The 22101-nt window shown below is 53.6% G+C and overlaps 1 protein-coding gene across 4 annotated transcripts in view; it reads left to right on the top strand.

The window, feature by feature from the left end:
- The window catches only part of CPM (carboxypeptidase M), a 93051-nt gene that overhangs the window by 34447 nt on the left and 36503 nt on the right, over positions 1 to 22101 (top strand). For 3 of the 4 annotated variants that reach the window (XM_072843212.1, XM_072843210.1, XM_072843211.1), the window contains exons 3-5: positions 10659 to 10756; positions 18895 to 19067; positions 20553 to 20737. In XM_072843212.1, the coding sequence (XP_072699313.1) occupies positions 10659 to 10756; positions 18895 to 19067; positions 20553 to 20737 (456 nt within the window). The remainder of the gene's footprint in view (positions 1 to 10658; positions 10757 to 18894; positions 19068 to 20552; positions 20738 to 22101) is intronic. The other variant, XM_072843213.1, reaches the window with a different exon arrangement.

Below are 22101 nucleotides of genomic sequence, written 5' to 3'. Positions count from 1 at the left end.
TTGACTTCTCTCCCCGGGGACCAAAAAGGGAAGTTCTCAGCTTTTTATAGTATGAAGCCTCTAGAGGTTTTCACTTTGGGGATTCAAAAACAAGTTTCCTGTCTCTATATGAAAAAAAAAAAAAAAAAAGACGACGACGAAAACTAGAGAGGAATATAGGGAGATTACGGTGGTTGGGGTATGAGAATGATGGCCAGTTCTTAAAACTCAATTTTTAAAAACTTCTTATAATTTACAGCTCAAAAACTAAAATGTTTAGAGGAAGGGGAACAGATTCAGCCTCTGACCTGGGAATAGAGCGGGAGGACTCATGAGGGTAGATTTGCCAGAGCAGAAAAGCAGAGGAATTTCCTAGGATCCTCTTGTTTGGGTTGCTGGTTGATGATTAATAAGACAAGATGCTCTGCTTCTCTGGGAGTCGTGACTAGTTTTGAAATTTAAGAAGAAAAGAAAGTTTACCCGAACTCAATGCATCTTCAAGTTTTTCCTGTTTTTCAATGAAACAAGGAAATGTCTCTCAGCAATCAGAAGAATCCTTGACTTGGAAACTGAAATCTCCAACACCCTCTCCCATCCCATTCACCTGTTCAGGAAGAAATAATATGGAACCTAGATATCATTTCAGAACATTAGTGCCACGCTTCGGGACAAATGTGTAAGCAGATGAGATCCCAACTCCCATAATGTGGGAAGAGTCTCACTCAAAGCCAGATATTTGGTTTGGACATCCGCACACTCCCATGGTAATGCTCCAAGAGGGTTCATGTGCTTTGGGATTGCAGTCTAGGAAATTGGATTCTTTTCAGATCCCACCCAAATGGTACTTTGTAGACTAGCTGCAGACTTTTCCATCTAGTCTCTGGACCAGGGGTGACCGTAGCTCCAACTGGACTTCTGAGTTGTTGTTAATTTATCCAGTCACCAATCCACTCAACGATCATGTATCGATCGTCTACTACGTATGTGCCAGGCACTGTATGAGGTTCTGCAAGCCCAAAGATACACCATCCCTTGTTGCAGGAAAACCTGTGGTTTCAATAAGCGTTAGGAGAGAGGCTGCAAAAGTCCCATGAAGGTTCAGAAGGGAGAGTAACTCAGGCTGGCAAGGGATAGGACCAAGGGAGGAGGAGAAGGGGAAAAGTGTTGGCTTTTTGGTTGAGCCTTGAAAAGGCCAGTGGAAGGTAGCTGCTTTGGTGGGTGGACAGAGGATTATTTATCCATTATGAAGAAATAGCATGCATTCCATGTGACATGTATTTAGGTCCTTTCTAAAGGAGCAGGTGGTTGGCTCCTTTGAGGACGACACATAATTAAGAATGCCTAGAGCCTGGTGTATGGGATTGTGGTTGTGGGGAGGATGCTGAGGCAGCAAGTGGACAGACTGAGGACAGACGTGCCATGCTGAAGGCTTGGGTTCTATCTTAATGCCCTGGGGAACTATTGCAGGATAAGCAGCAGAGCCATGGGATTTGTTTTTTTTTTTTCTAAATTTTTTTTAAATTTTTATTTATTTATGATAGTCACAGAGAGAGAGAGAGGCAGAGACATAGGCAGAGGGAGAAGCAGGCTCCATGCACGGGGAGCCCGATGTGGGACTCGATCCCGGGTCTCCAGGATCGTGCCCTGGGCCAAAGGCAGGCGCCAAACCGCTGCGCCACCCAGGGATCCCGAGCCATGGGATTTGATTCACATTTGATTGACCCCTCCTTCCAAATAATGGAAAGTTTATAAGACATTGTGCTTCATGTGGACTTTTTTCCCCCCAAATGATGAGAGTGACCTCAGAAATCAGAAAATCAGGGGACAGCCCGGCTGGCTCAGTCAACAGAGGGTGAAACTCTTGATCACAGGGTTGTGAGTTCCAGCCCCATGTTGGGTGTAGAGATTACTTAAAAAAAAAAAAAATGACATCCCAAAGTACTTGAAAAAAATAGAAAATCAGTGTTTTTCAGGCCAGTATCATCAGTGACTTACAATTGTTCCAGCTGACTAAATGCCAGACTCAGGCTCGGGACCCCATACCTATTTATTGAATGAATAAATGGGGAAATGGAAGACTAAGCCTTTGTACGGGACAGTAGCTTTCACGGTGAAGATGTATCTGCTTTTTGTCAGGCCCGGACCAGGCCTTCCAGAAGCATCTGTAAGCAGGGAAGCACTTAGTCCAGCAGGGCTGCAGCTGCTGGCTACGGTGCTGGCTGCTGCTCTCAGCTCGGTCTCCTAGCCGTGGGTTAGCAAAGCCTTTGCTGGCCTGTTTCTGGCTCCTGAGGTCAGGCAGGCCTGGGTTCCAGGAGCCACCGGGGCTACCGCTTTGCCTATGCCTGTGCTTTAGTGCATTGGTTTACCTGGCTTCAGGCCATCCCACGTTGCTTCCATGTGACATGTATTTAGGTCCTTTCTTGCCCATTTTTGTCGATTCATGTCCAACTTTGCACTTCTGGAACTCAAAGTATTATTTCAGCTCTGGAGTCGTGTCTATGTACAAATACTATTTGATGATACAGGCAGATATGATGAGATGATCCGGGGGGAAAAAAATCCTAAGAGATAGGCTTTGCCAATGATGTCTTACCATGATATTATTATTATTTATTATTATTATTTAGAGTGAGCACAGGCATGGGGTGGGGTGCAGGGGTTGCAAAGGGAGAGGGAGAGAGAGCAGACTCCACGCCCTGCATGGAGTCTGACGTGGGGCTCGATCCCACCACCCTGAGATCACAACCTGAGCCCAAACCAAGAGTTGATGGCTTAACTGGCTCAACCACCCAGGCGCCCCCTCCCCACGTGAGCAGTTTTAAAGCAATGTTTTTAAACTTTCCTCACCTCTGTGTCATCCCCACAAAACCTGTCTGGGGGGAAAAAATTGCAGATAACCAGTGTTTTGTCTTAAGAATGATGAGCATTCGGTGGCGGGAAGGATCCCTTGGGGTGGGTTTGTTACGGAGGGCGTAACAGATAGGAGAAGCTAAACTCTACCCCAGAAACTTTTAAAACCCCAAATCTCAATGGGTGATGACAACAACATGAAGGCTTATATCTTTCTCACATTACACGTGTATCACAGGTCAGTTGTGACCCTGTTCCCTGCCGTCTTCCCCCAGGACCTAGGCTGACCGAGCAGCTTCTGCCAAATGCTGCCTGTCTTGCGATGGAGCCAAAGGAGGTGGCCACCCTACACGGCTCCTGTAGCTTCTTCCCAGAAATGCCACGTGTGTCATTTCCACCCACATCTCATGGGCCAGAGTAGGTGACCACACCTGAGCTCAACAAGGCCCCGGGTGTGGCGTCAACCGTAGTGACCCAGGCCCCTGCTGGCCCCACCTGAACCCTGGTGGCTGGCCATGGTGTACGGCAGCCAAGAGAGGGGGCTCTGACCGCGCAAGCCGTGCCGACAACACTGTTGAGAAAACAAGACTGTTCATGTGAAACCCTTAGAAAACCAACCGAAAGGGAGAGTTGGGTTTTATGGAGCCATCACTGCCCCGGATGTTCTTCTAACACCAAAGTGTGCAGTGTCATTTTATAGAAATACCTTAGAGGAGAAATCAGCGTGGATCTGAGCAATCCGGGGAAACTTCTGGAATTAGGTTTTGGGGAATGCACAGGATTTGAAAAGGCTGAAAGTCCAGTGACGTGTTCTAGGGCAAGATGGTCAGCAGCAAGGACGAGGCTGAGCCAGGGGGCACAGCGAGGGGCCTGCTGCCGGTGAGAGCACCTGTCCGCAGGTGGTGAACAGTCTGGGCGGAGGTAGGACGAGGGAGGAATTTGGATCTGATGTGCCAGCCTTTACAAAGAAGTAGTCCTGGAGCCGCTTCAGTAACCGTGGAAGGCTGCGTAGACATTTATTGGCCACCTGCTGCGCACCAGGCACTGTTAGCTAAGAGCATAGCTGCGCGCTGAACGCGCAAACCCGACAAATAGTGAGCACGCGGGGGGTGCTCTGGATGTTGCGTTCTAGTCAAGACAGACATTATGCAAGGGAATAATTAAATTTACAATCTTTTTTTTTAAGATTTTATTTATTTATTCATGAGAGACACAGGCAGAGGCAGAAGCAGGCTCCCTGCGGGGAGCCTGACGTGGAACTCGATCCCAGGTCCCGGGGGTCACGTCCTGGGCCAAAGGCAGGCGCCAAACCGCTGAGCCCCCCTCCCCCCCCCCGCCCCCATGTCCCTAAATTTACGATCTTTTTTTTTTTTTTTTTTTTTTATTTATGATAGTCACAGAGAGAGAGAGAGAGGCAGAGACACAGGCAGAGGGAGAAGCAGGCCCATGCACCGGGAGCCCGACATGGGATTCGATCCCGGGTCTCCAGGATCGCGCCCTGGGCCAAAGGCAGGCGCCAAACCGCTGCGCCACCCAGGGATCCCCTAAATTTACGATCTTAATGAAAAATGCATGAAGAAGAAAATACACAGGCTTGGGGAAGGACCGGGGTGGCCGTGGGGGGTCATGTCCGGCCAGGGGGATGGGCCGGGGAGGACCGGACGGCAGGGCTGGCATACTCAGCGGACCGCCACCTCCTCGTCCGGGCCTGGCCACGGGCAGACGGCATGCGGGGTGCCAGGACGAGAGGCGGCGGCCCCCTGGCATCTGCCGCCCGCGGCTTATTGGGAAAGTGCCAGGGCTGAGGCTTCGGATCCGGGGCCCGGGCTGTGGGGCCTGCAGCGCCCCTGGGCCCCCGCAGCGCCCCTGGGCCCCCGCACCAGGACCGCCCCAGGGCGGCAGGAACTCCTGCCCGGGAGTTCCCCGCATGGCAACCTGCACTCAGACCCATGGTCCTGCATGGCTGTGGGCATCGCCCGGCCGCCTCCAGGCAGCTCCCCCGGCCCTGCAGCACTGGGGTCCCGGGGCGCCCTGGTCCCCGTCTGCAGCGCAGGCCCTGCCGCCGAGCCCCTCTGGCCCCGACAAGAGCAGCCGCATGAGGATCCAGCGGCTGTCACTGCGGCTGTGCGAGGACCAGCTCTTGACAGGGTGCTCCTGACCCCCACCTGAGCGCCGCGGGGGTTGGCCACCGAGGGAGGGCACGGGCGTGACCTGGGGTCCCAGACAGACTGTGCGGGGTGGGGGGTTGCCCGGTGTTTTCTGTCGCTCCCACGGGCAGAGGGCGAGCGATGCCGGGAAAGCCCCCAGCGCCGGGTGCCCCGAGGCGCACCCACTCCAGATCCCCCCTCGGGGAGCCGAGGCCCCGGTCCGGGAATCAGGGAGCTGTCTGCAAAGCCACGGGAGCGCGTGATAGCCTGGCCGTGTCCACGCCGCCTCCTGGGCCCTCACCATCCTCCTCGGGGTCCGGGTCCCCGCGGGGGAGGGAGGGGGTTCCCGACAGCGCAACCCATGCCTGAGGCCTGGGGCGCCCGCCCTTGATATTTCTGGTCGTCGTTGACATTTTGCACATCGTGGGGAGCTAGAGCACATCGTGGGGAGCTAGAGCAGCGCGGCACTGTGCTTAGGGGCGCGGTCCCTGTTGGGGCGGGTTTACAAACCAGGGCGTGAGCACCCCCGGGCTGTGAGCTGGGAATGAGGATGTGGCCGAGCAAGCAGAGGCAACCTGGAGACCTTGGCTTTTGGTCCCTGTTTGCCCGTGTGTGTGTGTGTGTGTGTGTGTGTGTGTGTGTGTGTGTGTGTGGTTTCTGGAATGAGCCCCTTGGCAGGAACCTCTTTGCCCCCCACTCCAGAGCCGGGAGACACATGACGTTTGGAGGCCAGGCGTTTAACGTGGCTCGGGTGGGCAGCGGGCTGTGTTCACCCCGCCACTAGCTAACGTGCGGCCTCGGAGCTGTGTGCTAAGCTGTGTGTGAGTGTGAGCGTGTGAACGGGAACGTGCACCAGTGAAATCGAGGCCGTGGCGTCAGGCGTTTGGCTCCCCCTGGGGAAGGCGAAGCAGCCTTAGCAGAGCCCACGGAGCCCGCCTTAGCCCCGGGTGGGCACCTGGGGGGTCAGCGGTGCCGCATCCCCGGACACCGGAGCGTCGTGGCCTCGCAGACACACGGACAAGCCTCATCAGCCCGGCAGCCCCCGGGGACCAGGCCGCCCCGTGGGAAACCGTGGGAGCAGAGAGCCTGACCCGGGTGCCAGCCCTCAGGCCGGGGTCTCGTCCTGGCTCAGTGGGTCGCAGCCAGGTGGCAGCCGGCTGATGCCCCCGGTGTGACCGTAGCAACACGACATTGAAACAGCTGCTGGGAACGTTTGCCCCGCGCTGAGGCTGCCTCTGGCCCGCCCGGCACTTTCAGGCCCGTGAGAGCAGCCTGGCATCATCGGAGGATTACGGGTTTCAGAATCACGCACACCACAAAAAAAAAAAAAAAAAAAATCACACACCTAGGTTTGGGGCCTGGTGCCACCACCCAAGTCGGTTTCCTCAACACTAAACTGTGGGTGTTGCATGAGCTGTTGTGCGGCTCAGGAACAGGGCTCAGCACCGGGGCCGCTGTTTAGGCTCTGATAGAATTTGGCGTTTTGTTTTTTAAAAAACTGGAAGGATAGGGAAGTGGGAAAAATTTTCCTTGGCTTCCCCCCCGCCGCCCCGGTCCTCCAACCCTCATCGCTCATGGTGAGCCGCCGTGCACTTTGCAGGCTCGTCTGTTAACGAGCAGTCTGTTGTACGTGGCCCTACGTAATACAATTGGGTATTCTGACTTCTTCTGCATGATGAAATAGTGTCGTCAGAAATTCTGTATGTCAGTTTGGCAGCGATGCTGTGATTCGCATAAAACTGCATATTTTTGAACACCTAACAAAAGGGCATTGGCTGAACGCAAGTGCTAATATAGTCAGGTGTTAAAATATTAAGCAGCCAGTTAAAAAAATTAGAAGTTTATTTTGTTAACATAGAAGCATGTGACTATATGCAAAATGAGATGGTTTTGCCTAAAAATCAAGCGCCTCTCGATCTGTCTGGAGATTCACTGCCTCAGTCTCAGCAAGCTTTCAATTTTTAACGGGCCTCAGAATCACCAAGGGAGCCTGTTAAATGCAGGTTTTGAGCTTTACCCCTAGAATTTGATTTAGCGCATGGGGCTCGGGGGTTGGCATTTTTACAGGGATCCAGGTGGCTCTGATCTGGGCATGACACTTCTCCCATTTCTACTCTTGAAGCTGTACTTAATTCTCCAAACTTCTCCATCTGCTTTCTCCTGAACTCCTAAAAAAGTACTTTGTGGCACTTATCACCTGCTGTTCTTGTCTTTGGGGTTTTGTGAATCCTTAGATGTTATAAAGCGTTTCCTGATCTTCCAAACAAACCGTGTCACACCCTGTGTTGGGCACCTGTGTCACACCCCTGGGATTTGTGTCAAGCTCCCAAGTTCCCGAATATAATATAGATACAAAAATATTTGGAATCCGGGACGCCTGGGGGGCTCAGTGGCTGAGCACCTGCCTTTGGCTCAGGGCATGATCCTGGGGTCCCGGGATCGAGTCCCACATCGGGGTCCCCACCGGGAGCCTGCTTCTCCCTCTGCCTGTGTCTCTGCCTCTCTCTCTCTCTGTCTCTCATAAATGAATAAATAAAATCCTTAAAATAAAATAAATAAATAATAAAATATTTGGAATTCAAGTTTCATTTACTTTGTAGTAAAGGGAAAGGCCAAGCATTTCAGAACTCTTCAGCACACCAGGTATTAGAAAGGGGAAATAAGGGTAGCCTTTCCGACCTTGATAGGGGAAGAAAAAGATGGTGTTTAAATTAACCTTATGCTGGCAATCGTGCTGTGAAACGTCAAGTTTGTCCTTTGTGCATTTGCTCTGGTCTAAGCCAGGGGTGGCCGGTGTTCGTTGGAAAGGGGAGTTAAAAGCCTTCAGGACGCTTGTCATTCCAAAAGCATTTGTGTGAATATGTTCCAGGGTTATTTTTTTAATAATAAATTTATTTTTTATTGGTGCTCAATTTGACAACATACAGAATAACACCCAGTGCTCATCCCATCAAGTGCCCCCCTCAGTGCCCGTCACCCAGTCACCCCCTCCCCCCTTCCTCCTCCCCTTCCACCACCCCTAGTTTGTTTCCCAGAGTTAGGAGTCTTTATGTTCTGTCTCCCTTTCTGATATTTCCCACTCATTTCTTCTCTCTTCCCTTCTATTCCCTTTCACTATTATTTATATTCCCCAAATGAATGAGAACATACACTGTTTGTCCTTCTCCGATTGACTTACTTCACTCAGCATAATACCCTCCAGTTCCGTCTACATCGAAGCAAATGGTGGGTATTTGTCATTTCTAATGGCTGAGGAATATTCCATTATATACAGAGACCACATCTTCTTTATCCATCATCTTTCCATGGACACCGAGGCTCCTTCCACAGTTTGGCTATTGTGAACATTGCTGCTAGAAACATCGGGGTGCAGGTGTCCCTGCGTTTCATTGCATCTGAATCTTTGGGGTAAATCCCCAGCAGTGCAATTGCTGGGTCATAGGGCAGGTCTATTTTTAACTCTTTGAGGAACCTCCACACAGTTTTCCAGAGTGGCTGCACCAGTTCACATTCAGAAAAGACCCCGAATAGCCAGGGGAATTTTAAAAAAGAAAACCATAGCTGGGGGCATCACGATGCCAGATTTCAGGTTGTACAACAAAGCTGTGGTCTTCCAGGGTTATTGGTTGGTTTTCATTCTCAAACTTTGTGCCACTGAGGTTATTCAAGGTAAATTTCTCATCTTGCAGTTCATTTAGGGGCCATCTGTGCTAAAATTGGGATTGAGTTACCCACCAAGTATTTTTTCACTTAGGTTTTATCGATCTCCCTCCTGCCTTAAGCCAATTGATACCAGATAGCTGTGTCAAGTCAGGTTTCGTTGTCTTTTTTTTTTTTTTTTAAAGATTTTATTTATTTGAGACACACAGACAGAGAGACAAACAGGCAGAGGGAGAAGCAGGCTCCATGCAGGGAGCCCGATGTGGGACTCGATCCTGGATCTCCAGGATCACGCCCAGGGCCGAAGGCGGCGCTAAACCACTGAGCCACCGGGGCTGCCCAGCTTTTGTTGTCTTACCCTAGTCTTATGTGACAAACCAGCTGTTGCAAATTGGTTGTTATGTCATTATAAATATTATGTTGAGATGATAATGAATTTTCCCCCTTGCCTGTGAAGCAACTAAATCTTCTTCTGTACAAATCCATGATTATTCTAGCTTAAAAAGCATTAAGAGCTACCAAAAAAGAATTCCTCAGAAGGAAACCTAGAAAACCAGGTTTATTAGCTCACTCAGAAAAAGCTCTTCCTTGGGGCGCCTGGGTGGCTCAGTCGGTTAAGCATCTGATTTTTGATCTCAGCTCAGGTCATGGTCTCAGGGTCGCGAGTTCAAGGCCTGTGTTTTTTATTGTGTGTGTTTTTTTTTTAAGTAGGTTCCACACCCAGCCTTAAAAAAAAAATCCCCTTCCCACCTCTAGGGGCTTACATGAAAATATTAACTTTGTAGAATTGAAATTCTAGATGACCTGAGAGTTCATATCAGGCAATAGAAGGTTCTGGTTAATGAAGTGGTTCTGGGGCAGCCCCGGTGGCGCAGCGGTTTAGAGCCGCCTGCAGCCCAGGGTGTGATCCTGGAGACCCTGGATCGAGTCCCACGTCGGGCTCTCTGCATGGAGCCTGCTTCTCTCTCTGCCCCCCTCCCCCCTCATCTCTATGAATAAATAAAGTCTTTAAAAAAAAAAAAAAGAAATGGTTCTGATGGAAAATCACTGGACGGATTATACTTGTCCACGTGGCAAACGTGGGAACCTTCTTCAAAACCCTGCTCAGAAGGCATCTATAAACTCGTAGATCTGTAAACCTTTTCATGATCCCCCTCCTTGGAAAGAATGAACCATTTCTTTGATTCTACATACACAACAGTAACTTCTACCCACTTCTTTGGCCGTATAGGTCACCGGCTAATGTAATTATGTGTTTGCACGCTGCTATTCTCCACTAGATCAGAAACTCACTGGAGTCTGGTCACCTGCCAAAATGCCCGGATACGGTAGTCCCAAGTGAAGGAATGTATGAGCTAATGCGGGTTCTGTTCTAATCACTCCGATAAACGGCTTTTTGTGGGTATTTTCTGAGAAATCCTGCAGTTACTAAATTTAAAGCGTCACCCTGTCATGAAAAACTTCCCTAAAATATTAACAGTAAATGAAGAATGAATGGGGAAGGGGCGCCTGGGTGGCTCAGCCAAGTGTCTGCCGTCGGCTCAGCTCATGATCTCAGGGCCCTGGGATGGAGGCCTGCCCTGGGCTGCCTGTCTCTCCCTCTCCTCTGCTCCTCCCCCTGCTCGTGCACACACTTTCTCAGATAAATAAAATCTTTTGATTTATTTTTTTAAAGATTTTTTTTTTCATTGGGGCTGCGGCATCTGTGCTCCAAGAAGCCACCCCGATGCGAGGCCCAGGGCTCTGCGCCCCCCCACCCACCGCAGCCATCGGGGGACCCAGCGAAGGCACAGGGTGGTTTCTCCAAAGCACCAGCATTTGGGGGAAATGCGGAGGCTGCAGCCTGAGGCTTGTTGGATTCTTGGGAATCGCATCCTGGGATCAGCGGGGAGCCCGGAGGGGGAGGGCTTGGGCTGAGGGGCCCCCAGGACTGTGAGCCTGACCCACAGACTGTCGGTCTTTCTCCCCCCGCCCCCCGGGACACAACTTATTTTTCTATCCTTTTCTATCCTTGCTGTACAGGCAGGAACCTGTGGGTCCTGGTGGTGGGGCGCTTCCCGAAGGAGCACAGGGTCGGGATCCCGGAGTTCAAGTACGTGGCAAACATGCACGGAGACGAGGTACGTGTGCGGCCCGGACTCCGAGCGCCCTGGGGATGCGGAGGGCAGCGCCCACATCCCCGAGAGGCCTTCGAGAGGGTGCAGGGAACGGGCCCGACGGCCCGGCAGCTGGTCCTGCGTGGGGCTGGGGGAGCAGGGTGCCTGAGCCCGCATGGCCCCCCCTCCCCCAACCCCTCCCTGGGTCCCCCAACTCCTCCCCGGACCCCTCCCTGGGCCCCCGGACCCCTGACCCCTACCTGGGCCTCTCCACCCTTCCCCAGCCCCCCCCCGACCTCTCCCTGGCCCCCAACCCCTCGGACCCCTCCTCAGGCCCCTTGGAACCCCCCCCAGGCCCCCAGACCCCTACCCAGACCCCTTGGACCCCTCTCTGGGCCCCCCAACCCCTCCCCAGACCTCCTCCCCGGACCCTTCCCCGGCTACCCCGACCCCTCCCTGGACCCCTTGGACCCCTCCCCAGGCCCCCGACTCCTCCCTGGACCCCTCCCTGGACCCCTGACCCCTCCCCTCCCCGGCGGGCCTTCCCACCTCTAGGGGCACCAGGGTGCCCCAGCCCGGGGGGCTGGACTGTTCCTCACGCAGGGGATCCCAGGAACACCTGGGCTTCTGAAAGCCTCGGGCCCCGCAACCGACCCAGGGAGCCTCCCCGCAAACCCTATCCCAGTGCCCGCCTCTCCCCCAACTTCTCAAAGACAAACTGGTTTTGTTCCGCTTTAGCTGCCCCCGTTTGGTTTGCGACACACCCTCCTGGCCCTGCTGCTGGGCTTCGGGCGGGACCCAGGCCTGCTGTCCCCGAGCGTCCCAGCCGCGGCCCCGAGGACCGGCCACCTCGACCCTCTGCTCCCGGTGCCCCGGGGAGCTGGGGACAGGGACGGCTCCGCGGGAGCCGGGGCCTGAGCGGGGGCTCCAACCACCCCGGGGCCCGCATCCTCTCTCCCACCCCTCGGAATTGAGAGAGAGTCTCGAGCCCCAAGCCCCCAAGCCCCACTGCGGATGACAGCCAGGAGCTGGGGACCAAAGGCCTCTTCTCCATGAGCGGAGAAAAAAGCTGCACGGCCACCCTGTGGGTGCGGCCCCCACCTCCCTAGCTGGAGCCCTGCGGGGGGGGGGGGGGGGCGGCCCCCCGCGCGAGCACTGGCCCTGGCTCCTCCAGGACTCTGTGGGCCCCACACAAGCAGCTCATGGGGGACAGCACTGATCACACTTATTTTTTTTTTTCATTTCATTTATTTGAGAGTGTGAGCTGGGTGGGGGATGGTGGAGAAACAGCAGGGAGCCCAAGGCGCTGCGGAGGGGGAGGCTCGATCCACCCCGGCACCTGAGCCGGGCAGACGCCCAACCACTGAGCCCCCCAGGCGCCCCGATCACTATTTTGAAAATATTGCCTCTCTTACCTGGACCCCGCCCCACCGAGGACTGTGTACCGCCTGTGTCAGTACCCGGCTGGATGGTGGCAGTGGAGGCAGCAAGACCCGGTTCTGCTGATCAGACCCGCTATTTGCCTCCATGAACTTTCACCTTACGTCTTTATACCTTGTCTTAGAATCAGCTCTTTAAAGATTTTATTTATTCATTCATGGGAGACACAGGCAGAGGGAGAAGCAGGCTCCCCGTGGGGAGGCCAATGTGGGACCCGATCCCAGGACCCCGGGGACCACGACCTGAGCCGAAGGCAGACGCTCAACCCCTGAGCCACCCGGGCGTCCTGAATCAGGTCTTTTTGAAATTAAAATCAATTTGTTGTTGTCATTATAAAATCAGTCTTGTGCATCTCCGACAAAACATCAACCACCACCAACAAAAACCTTGTGTATTGACCTTCCAAAAATCAGTAGTTAATTCTCCTAGTACTGTTTATCCTTCCAGATGCTTGTGTGTGCGTGTGCGCACTTTGGTTAAATGAGCTATGCTGATTTGCTGTTTGTGACATTTCACACTAGCTACCCTTTCAAGTTAATAAGAGTGTATCCTATCTTTATCTCCTATCCCCCTTTCTAGTTTCTTAAAATGTCCCCCAAATTGTCTAAATCAGGATCCAGTCCAGGCCCAGGCACCGCATGTGATCGATATGACCCTTAAATCCCTTTTGTTCTGGCCTTTAAAGGATCTTTTCACGACTCTAGATCTAATAAAGAGACCTGATCAGTTATCTATCCTGCAGAATGTCCCACATTCTGGATTTCTTCCTTCCTTATGGTATCATTGAACTTGGGCTTCTAGTTCCTGTTTCCTTCCAACTGGAAGCTAAATGCAAAGGTTTGCTGTATGGGTGTGAAACATCTTGGCTAACGTACCCTTAGGAATCGTGAGGATGGATTTGGCTGATGCTGAGGGTTTGCAGAAAGCAAACCGTGGCAGCAAAATCAACGTAGGATGGCCCCTTTGCAGGCAAGGATTGTTAGGAAAGATGTGATGCTCAGCCTACGCTCGTGTAGTATCTTGCTTGTCTTGGGTCACCTTGCTGTTGGCTCCCGTGCTTCCAATGACACCAGCTCACTGAGCCACGGTGATGGGACTGGCGAGTTACGTCTCCGCGGCGCTTTACAAGAGAATAATGAGAATAGCCCACGTTACGGAGCATGGGCCACATTAAGTGCTGGGTGGGCAGAGCTTCCTTTTTTTTTTTTTTTAAGTATTTATTCATTTGGGAGGATGAGAGAGAGCGCACGCGAGAGAGGGAGAGGATGCGAAGCAGAGTGTGCGCTCATCGTGGAGCCCAGCGTGGGGCTCGATCTCACGGCCCTGAAGTCAGGAGCTGGGCCGAACCAAGACTGTGCCCCGTGGCCCTGGGCGTAGGCTGAGCCCTTCTGCAGCAGGCAGGTTGGTTAGGCCCGGTTCCCCGGAGGGAAGCAGCCGTGGGCTCGGTCACGGGTGTCTAAACCCAGCGCCGAGCCCCACCCAGCGTAGGTCCACCTCCTTTACCCTTTCTGCTGCCTTCGGAGTGTTCAATGCCATTGGATGAGAAGACTGGGTCTCCCTCGTCGTGTAAAAGAGGCCAAGCCCTTAGGGTGACCCTGGCTGTAAGTCCAAGTCCCCTCTCCCGTCCTTTTTTCTGCGCCCTGCTTGCCCTCCTTGATCGCCAGGAAGTCACGCAGGGTAGCCAACTGCACCCCTGGGCCTTTGCCACCTGGGCTTCAGGCTCTTTTCAGAACAGCGAGGGAGAAGTATTTCTGAGTTTCTACCTTTCGCCCGTGTTTTTCTCAGTCACCTGGGCCATCTGTTGACACACACGCCGACCCGTCGCATTGTAGAAGCCCCAATTCTAGTTCTAGTTTCTGCAGGCTCCTAATGGGCGGTGTAGACGCATCTCAAGCCTAGTGATTGTCGTTCAGTGGAAGGGACGCGGCCGGCACACTGAGTGGGCTCCCTGTAGTTCTTTACTCCACAAACACTGGCGGAGCTGGAGAATGGGGTCTTTGTCTCCGTCCCCCTCCTTCTGTGACTGGTCCGCTTTGCAGTGAGCTAGAGCCATCGACAGAGTCATCGACAGAGTTCCACTGGAGACTGGGACCAGGCCCCAAGGCTGGGAACATCTGGTAGCCTCAGCCTCAGGGTGGGCGGGGGAGGTGCCTTCCCCAAAGCCGCCTCATCCCATGGTTTTTAAACTCTGTAGGAAGAAAAAAAGTCTTGGTTAATCTCTAGATTGTTAAGACCTCTCTACTTCCTAATAGAAATACTGAAGTGAGGCCTGACTATGTGTTGAGAAAGTTGAGTGCTGATAGGTTTCAGCTAATCCAGTAATAGGCAAAGTACAAGTCACAAGCTGGGGTCACTGGGTTCCCTTGACCTCAGGGCCATGGTCTTCAGCAGGATGGGAGCAGATAGTCACTGTGTGCTCATTAGGCTTAACTGAACTGCCAATTCAGTTTCTTTTGTGTCCCCCCACCCCCCCAGTCCCAAGCTCCTATTTCTTAAACATCAATGAATTACTTTTACTAGGGTGGGTTATTTGGGTAGCCTTTCGAAATATCCACATCACACTTAGAACTTCACATTTGGGTGGCATTCATTCGTAGTTCTTATGTTTTAGGTATATAAGCTAAAAGCAAAAACAATCCCTGGATAATAGTGACCATGTTTTTTAACCTAAAAATACAGGATAAATGGATAAAGGATTCTCACACACACCTTCTAGGCATATAAGAGACGATTTATGAGATGCAGTTTGTGTGCTTAGATGTTTGTATTTAGAGGGTATTTAATGATTTATATGAACACCAGGCCATAATACCTTAATTTTGCCTGGGCTGGAAAATCTGGGATGTGTAGTCAACATGCAGTACAGGTTCCAAATGTACTAAAAAAAAAAGTAAAGCTTGTCCTTCCAGATGTCATTTACCAAGTTCTTTTTTCCACCATTATCCCAGATGGTAGCAAAATACCCTCAGTTAGGCAGTGTGGCTTTAGATTGTTAATTTTTTCCTTTTGGAGTTAGAATTAATCTTTATTCCAAGTGAAGGGTCTGATTCCTTTTAAGCATGTATTAAATTTCTCCTGTAATCGTGCTTTTTCTCTCCATCTCCGCTTTTGGTGAGGTTATGCTAGGGGACCAGGTACCTTGAGTCCCTGGCATTACCTGAATTGTATGTAAGTCCCCACCCCTGTGAAAGTTGTTCAATATTGAAAATCGTTCAAAGGAAATAACTTGATGGTTGGTACATCTTCTGCCCTCGTTTAGCAGCTTAAGTCTTCACGTTTTCAGAAATTTCCTCCTTAGAATAGTCTTGACCTTGTAGCGGGTTTGTCAACAGTCTTCAACAATCGTTTACGGAGAACATGCTATCCTCAGAGCTGGGCAAGTTATGGGGCTACAGAAAGAGCCTCTTAGGGTCCCTGCCCTCAAGGCTTAGAGGAGGGAGTGGGGGGCAGGGTGATTGGTCAAGGTCGGTGGGGCCATTGTAGATGTATGGGTGCTATTAGGGGAGCACAAGCCTGCAGAGCTCTGGAACCCTGGGAAAAGTGTGCTAGATAATGTAATATTTAGGCTAATATCTAGGCAATCAGACAAAAGAATTAAATCGATAACACACTGTTTGGGGAGCCCCAGAGCTCACAGGCTTATTTTTCCACCCAGAAGCTGCACTATAACGTAGCATTTTTAAGACAGATTCCGTCGTCGGGATAGCTGGGTTTTGCTCTCGCTCTCACGTGTTGCCTAGATTGGTGACTCTTCAAAAATTCATTTCCACTGTTATAAAACATTCTTCAAAGAGCTAGAATGCATATTTTGTCTCTGGCAGATTCCACCTTGACTGGAAACTAGAACTGATGGAGAATTTATTTGCTGCATTTGGATTATTACCATTTTAACTGGCAGATGAGTGATCAGGGAAAGGCCCCCAAACCTGGCATGTGCGCCCAGCCTCTCAGTGTCTTCGGGAGGGATTCTCATATTCAGTCTACACCCTCACAGGAAGTGGGCGTGCTAAACGGAAAGCTGGTGAAGCTGTTGGGATTGCTTTGACCGTGATCCTTTTTAAAATTTGGACCCTCTAAGGTTTCATATTCAAAGACTTAATTTTTAAAGAAGGGAAGTTTATGCATAAAACATGAATGAGTGCTTGAAACATTTATATTAAGGTTGGGAAGAATTAATTTGAATAATATTTGACATAAATCTGCTGTTAGGAAGGCAGCGAAATACAGCCCCAACAGAAAGAGAGGACTTTAACTCCCTGAAATTTTAGCTGTTTAAACTCAGCCTTTTAAAAATTATTCTCTTACTTGGTGTTTTACCATTTTTCCAAGATTTTTAGAATTTGTCCTCTGCAGTTAAGGACTTGTGATATGTTTTTGGGATATGGAGACAGAAAGTACTTTGGTTTTACATTGGTTTACTTGAAAGAATCCAGATTTTCTTGGTCTCGTAAAAATAATAAAGGTTTTCTTTAAAAAAAAAAAAATGATGCCAGAAAAATAAAAGGAGTAAAAATCATTCAGAATACTAGCACTCAGAAACAACCATCATGAATAGTTGCCAGATATCGTTCTAGACATCTTTGGATTTCTGCAGTAAGAGAATGAGGAGGATTCAAAGGATATAAAATAAAATGGGGTGTCAGACTACGGTACCCTTTAAATAAGCATGAGATTTCATGTTATGTGAACAGAATAAAACTGAGGTGAAACTCAAGTAATTGGTAGACTTGATAAATATGTTCTCAACCTAAGGAATTACCGGGTTCTTCCAAAGTCAAGAAAGAAAATTGGGGAAAAACTTTTTGAAATTGTAATCATTTTTAAATGATATATCATTTATATTTATATAGCATTTTTGGGGATGCCTGGGTGGCTCAACGGTTGAGCATCTGCCTTCAGCCCAGGGCGTGATCCCGGAGTCCTGGGATCGAGTCCCACGTCGGGCTCCCTGCAGGGAGCCTGCTTCTCCCTCTGCCTGGGAGAGGCGCGCGCACACACACACACACACATATTTATCATTTTTAGCTTTTGATGGGCTCTCATGCCCCCTTCCCCACTGGGCAGGGAGCCTGGTTTGGGGCTCGATCCCAGGTCTCCGGGATTATGACCTGAGCCCAAGGCAGACGCTTAACTCACTGAGCCAGCCAGGTGCCCCACAAGCTGATAATTTTGACTGTAAACACAAAAATCAAGGTAGTAGTAGTAGTAGAAGATAGAAATAAGTAGGAAAAAAATTGAAGTCAAAATTGAATATATTCCCGCTCTGGACCTGATGGCTACCTGTAAACATAATTCACATATTCCAAATTTTCTTAGTCCCAGTTCCAATGGTTCCATGTTCATGGGGATTTCAAATTCATAAAATGTAGTTTCTTTGCTTGCCAACGAGGGGACTACAGTGAGAGATTGCCATTCAAGGCTTGCTCATCCGTTGTCACAACAGTCAATTCATACGGTGGGGTTTTCTTTGGAAACTCCTGTCCTGCTCATGCCTACACTGGCGCCTCTACACCGCGGCCCTAAATCACCCGGTGCCCCAGATTTCCCAGGGACTGACCCCACAGCAGCATCTGATCTTAGGTAAGAGGCCAACGTTCCTACAAGGAGATTTCCTTTGAACCCAGGATTCTAGAGACAAGTTGACATAGCCTCGTCAGGCTAGTTCTATAATCAGGTTGTGAACTGCAAATTACCTTTTTTTTTAATAAAAAAAGTAATTCTCACTATTGAGGATTATGAAGCAAGATCTCTCATGGGTCTTGAGGTCCCCACTCGCTGGTGATACATCAGATAATGGTAGCTGGATATGATCATGTTTATTTTCATGGTCCTGCTTTTCAAACAAGGCCCATCAGAAACCTATCTGGCAAAATGGTTAAGGACACAAAGGTTTTCTTTTTCTTGTAAGTAAAAGTGAGCTGATTTAAAGAAAATAGAAACTAAGCAAGAGTATAGATAATATGCAGATATGGGCCCCCCCCCCCCAAAAAAAAAAGCATGATGTGCAAATGGCTGAGGTTGCAGAAACCCAAGAAGGCGGCAACCGGGGCTGCACAGACGGGGCTGACCTTGCTCACTGTGTGGATACTTATTACCAAACAGGACTCTTCCCTCTTGGAACCCACGTGTGTCTGAAACACGGCCTGTGGGTCGCCATCCATGTGTTCTTGGGGGCCGGCTACTGCCCTGCCCCTGCTCTCCCCCTCCAGTATTTCAGAAGGCAGAGAAAACGGAGACGATAATAAGAATAACCTTTATTCCACCTAATTCATTATTTAAAAAAAAAAAAAAAAAGAAATTCTTGGGGCAGCCTGGGTGGCTCAGCAATTTAGCACCTGCCTTCAGCCCAGGGTGTGATCCTGGAGACCCGGAATCGAGTCCCGCATCGGGCTCCCTGCATGGAACCTGCTTCTCCCTCTGCCTGTGTCTCTGCCTCTCTGTCTCTCATGAATAAATAAATAAAAATTTTTAAAAAATACTTTTTAAAATGCTTTTTAAAACATTAACTTTTTTTTTTTTATTTTAATACCATTCGCCGCTGCTGCCCCACAGGCCGCTGAGCGGTGGCCCCCTGCACGAGTGCCGCATGGGGAGGTCACCGTGGTGTCAGAGCAGGCGTGGGTGGCAGTGGGAGCCCTTGTTGGGGAAACCGTGCCTCCGGACGACGCTCCTCACCGTCCTCCGCCCTAGTAACACCCCGTTTTCTCTCTCAACCTGCGCAGACCGTGGGGCGGGAGCTCCTGCTCCATCTGATCGAGCACCTCGTGACCAGGGATGGAAAAGACCTGGAAATCACGAACCTAATCAACAGCACCCGGATGCACTTCATGCCTTCCATGAACCCCGATGGGTTCGAGGCCGTCCGGAAGCCCGACTGCTTCTACAGTAACGGAAGGTGAGGGGGGCCCCGGGTGCCCCGGGAACCAGCCCTGGCCTGGGCCGCTCAAGGTTTCAGGCGACTGCCGGAGGCGGACGAGTGAGGGCCGGAGAAGGCGGCCTTCCTCCTGGGCCACCCGCCGGGCTCCCCTGCCCCCCCGGGCCGCCCACCGCCCAGGCCTCCTCGGGGATCCCTCCTGACTGGGCCCAGCACCCGTCTGTGAGCGCCCCGGGAGGGGGCAGGAGTCCTGCGGCCCGCGTTGTGCACTGTTAAATCTCGGGGCCTAAGTCTGCAGCAGGGACCCTGGGAATTACCAGTTGGTTTTTTAAAAGCCAGGACAGGAACTGATCAAAAGAAGAAGAGGGGGTCAGGGGGTGCCTGGGTGGCTCCTCAGTTAAGTGTCTGCCTCCTGTCCTCGGCCCAGGGGCAATGTCAGGGTCGTGGACAGAGCCCTGCGCTGTCGCTGCTTCTCTCTCTGTCCCCCCCACCCCACTGTTGAAGGGCATGTGCCCGCTCGCGCGCTCTCTCCCTCCCAAATAATCTTTTTTAAAAAATATTTATTTATTCATGAGACACACACACACACACACACACACACAGATACACAGGCAGAGGGAGAAGCAGGCTCCATGCAGGGAGCCCGATGTGGGACTCGATCCCGGGTCTCCAGGATCACACCCTGGGCTGCAGGTGGCACTAAACCGCTGAGCCACCGGGGCTGCCCCCTCCCAAATAATCTTAAAGAAAAAAAAAAAAGAGAGAAAGAGAGAGCCTTGTACTATTTCTGATTTAAACAGTTTATTAAAAAAAATAAAAATAAAAAAAAAATAAACAGTTTATTTTCTCACAATGGCCCCCGGGAGTTGAGGATTTCTCAGGGGTCTGCTGAACACTGATATGGGGGCAAACGTTTGTTTGCTTTTACCAAAAATAAATTATAACTTCACCAGTCGATGACCTGCTATGTCGGGCCATCCTGCGGCATAGGGACAGCGACGGCCCCCAGGAGGGGTGGGCACTGAGGAGGTTCCTGTGGCCTCTCCACCCGTCGCTGGGGAACCAGTACCGGCCTCAGCGACCTGGACCCTCCCTGTTCACTCTGGGCCCTGGAAGGCGGGAGTCCGGGGAGACTCAGTGGCAGCCCCCAGTCGGGCGGCCAATGGGGCCCTCGGGCCTGGGGGGGGGGCATCCAGGGCAGGAGCCCCCGGGTGCCCCAGCCCACGGTGAGTCCCTGGGCGGCCACTGGGGGCGACTTGGGCCTCCTGGGGGGGTGTCCAGGGCGGGAGCCCCCCGTACCCCCAGCGCCCCGCCCACCGTGAGTCCCCAGGTGGCCGGTGGGGGTGACTCGGGCCTCCAGGGGGGCATCTAAGGGCATGAGCCCCCACGTACCCTGCCCACCGCGTGTCCCCGGGGCTGCAGGACGCCCACCGCCCAGACCCGCGCGGCCGGGCCCCTTCCCCGCCTGCCCCGGCGCACCCCGACTCCTCCGTCCTCCTCCCGAAGGGAGAACAGTAACCACTACGACCTGAACCGCAACTTCCCCGACGCCTTCGAGCCCAACGACGTGTCGCGGCAGCCCGAGGCGGCGGCCGTCATGGCCTGGCTGGAGGCCGAGACCTTCGTGCTCTCCGCCAACCTGCACGGCGGCGCCCTGGTGGCCAGCTACCCCTTCGACAACGGGGTGCCGGGTAAGGGGGCCGTGCGCCCCGGGATGCGAGCATCTGAGGCCTGAGGGGGGGCGGGGGGCCCCGAGGAGCCCCGGCCTCGTGGGGAGGAGGGGCGCGGGGAGCCCCCGAGGAGCCCCGGCCTCGGGGAGGAGGGGTGTGGGGAGCCCCCGAGGGAGGCCCAGCCTCGTGGGGAGGAGGGGTGTGGGGAGCCCCCGAGGAGCCCCGGCCTCGTGGGGAGGAGGGGTGCGGGGAGCCCCCGAGGAGCCCCGGCCTCGTGGGGAGGAGGGGTGTGGGGAGCCCCCGAGGAGCCCCGGCCTCGTGGGGAGGAGGGGCGCGGGGAGCCCCCGAGGAGCCCCGGCCTCGTGGGGAGGAGGGGTGTGGGGAGCCCCCGAGGAGCCCCGGCCTCGGGGAGGAGGGGTGTGGGGAGCCCCCGAGGGAGGCCCAGCCTCGTGGGGAGGAGGGGTGTGGGGAGCCCCCGAGGAGCCCCGGCCTCGTGGGGAGGAGGGGTGTGGGGAGCCCCCGAGGAGCCCCGGCCTCGGGGAGGAGGGGTGTGGGGAGCCCCCGAGGGAGGCCCAGCCTCGTGGGGAGGAGGGGTGTGGGGAGCCCCCGAGGAGCCCCGGCCTCGTGGGGAGGAGGGGTGTGGGGAGCCCCCGAGGAGCCCCGGCCTCGTGGGGAGGAGGGGTGCGGGGAGCCCCCGAGGAGCCCCGGCCTCGTGGGGAGGAGGGGTGCGGGGAGCCCCCGAGGAGCCCCGGCCTCGTGGGGAGGAGGGGTGCGGGGAGCCCCCGAGGAGCCCCGGCCTCGTGGGGAGGAGGGGTGCGGGGAGCCCCCGAGGAGCCCCGGCCTCGTGGGGAGGAGGGGCGCGGGGAGCCCCCGAGGGAGGCCCAGCCTCGTGGGGAGGAGGGGTGCAGGGAGCCCCGGAGGAGCCCCGGCCTCGTGGGGAGGAGGGGCGCGGGGATGACCCCGAGGGAGGCCCAGCCTCGTGGGGAGGAGGGGTGCGGGGAGCCCCCGAGGGAGCCCCGGCCTCGTGGGGAGGAGGGGTGCGGGGAGCCCCCGAGGAGCCCCGGCCTCGTGGGGAGGAGGGGTGCGGGGAGCCCCCGAGGAGCCCCGGCCTCGTGGGGAGGAGGGGCGCGGGGAGCCCCCGAGGGAGGCCCAGCCTCGTGGGGAGGAGGGGTGCAGGGAGCCCCGGAGGAGCCCCGGCCTCGTGGGGAGGAGGGGCGCGGGGAGCCCCCGAGGGAGGCCCAGCCTCGTGGGGAGGAGGGGTGCGGGGAGCCCCCGAGGAGCCCCGGCCTCGTGGGGAGGAGGGGTGCGGGGAGCCCCCGAGGAGCCCCGGCCTCGTGGGGAGGAGGGGTGCGGGGAGCCCCCGAGGGAGCCCCGGCCTCGTGGGG

This window comes from Canis lupus, chromosome 11 (assembly GCF_048164855.1).
Source record: "Canis lupus baileyi chromosome 11, mCanLup2.hap1, whole genome shotgun sequence".
Taxonomy (NCBI): domain Eukaryota; kingdom Metazoa; phylum Chordata; class Mammalia; order Carnivora; family Canidae; genus Canis; species Canis lupus.
The sequence above is the reverse complement of the archived record's forward strand: the minus strand, read 5'-3'. Positions and strand labels throughout refer to the sequence as shown.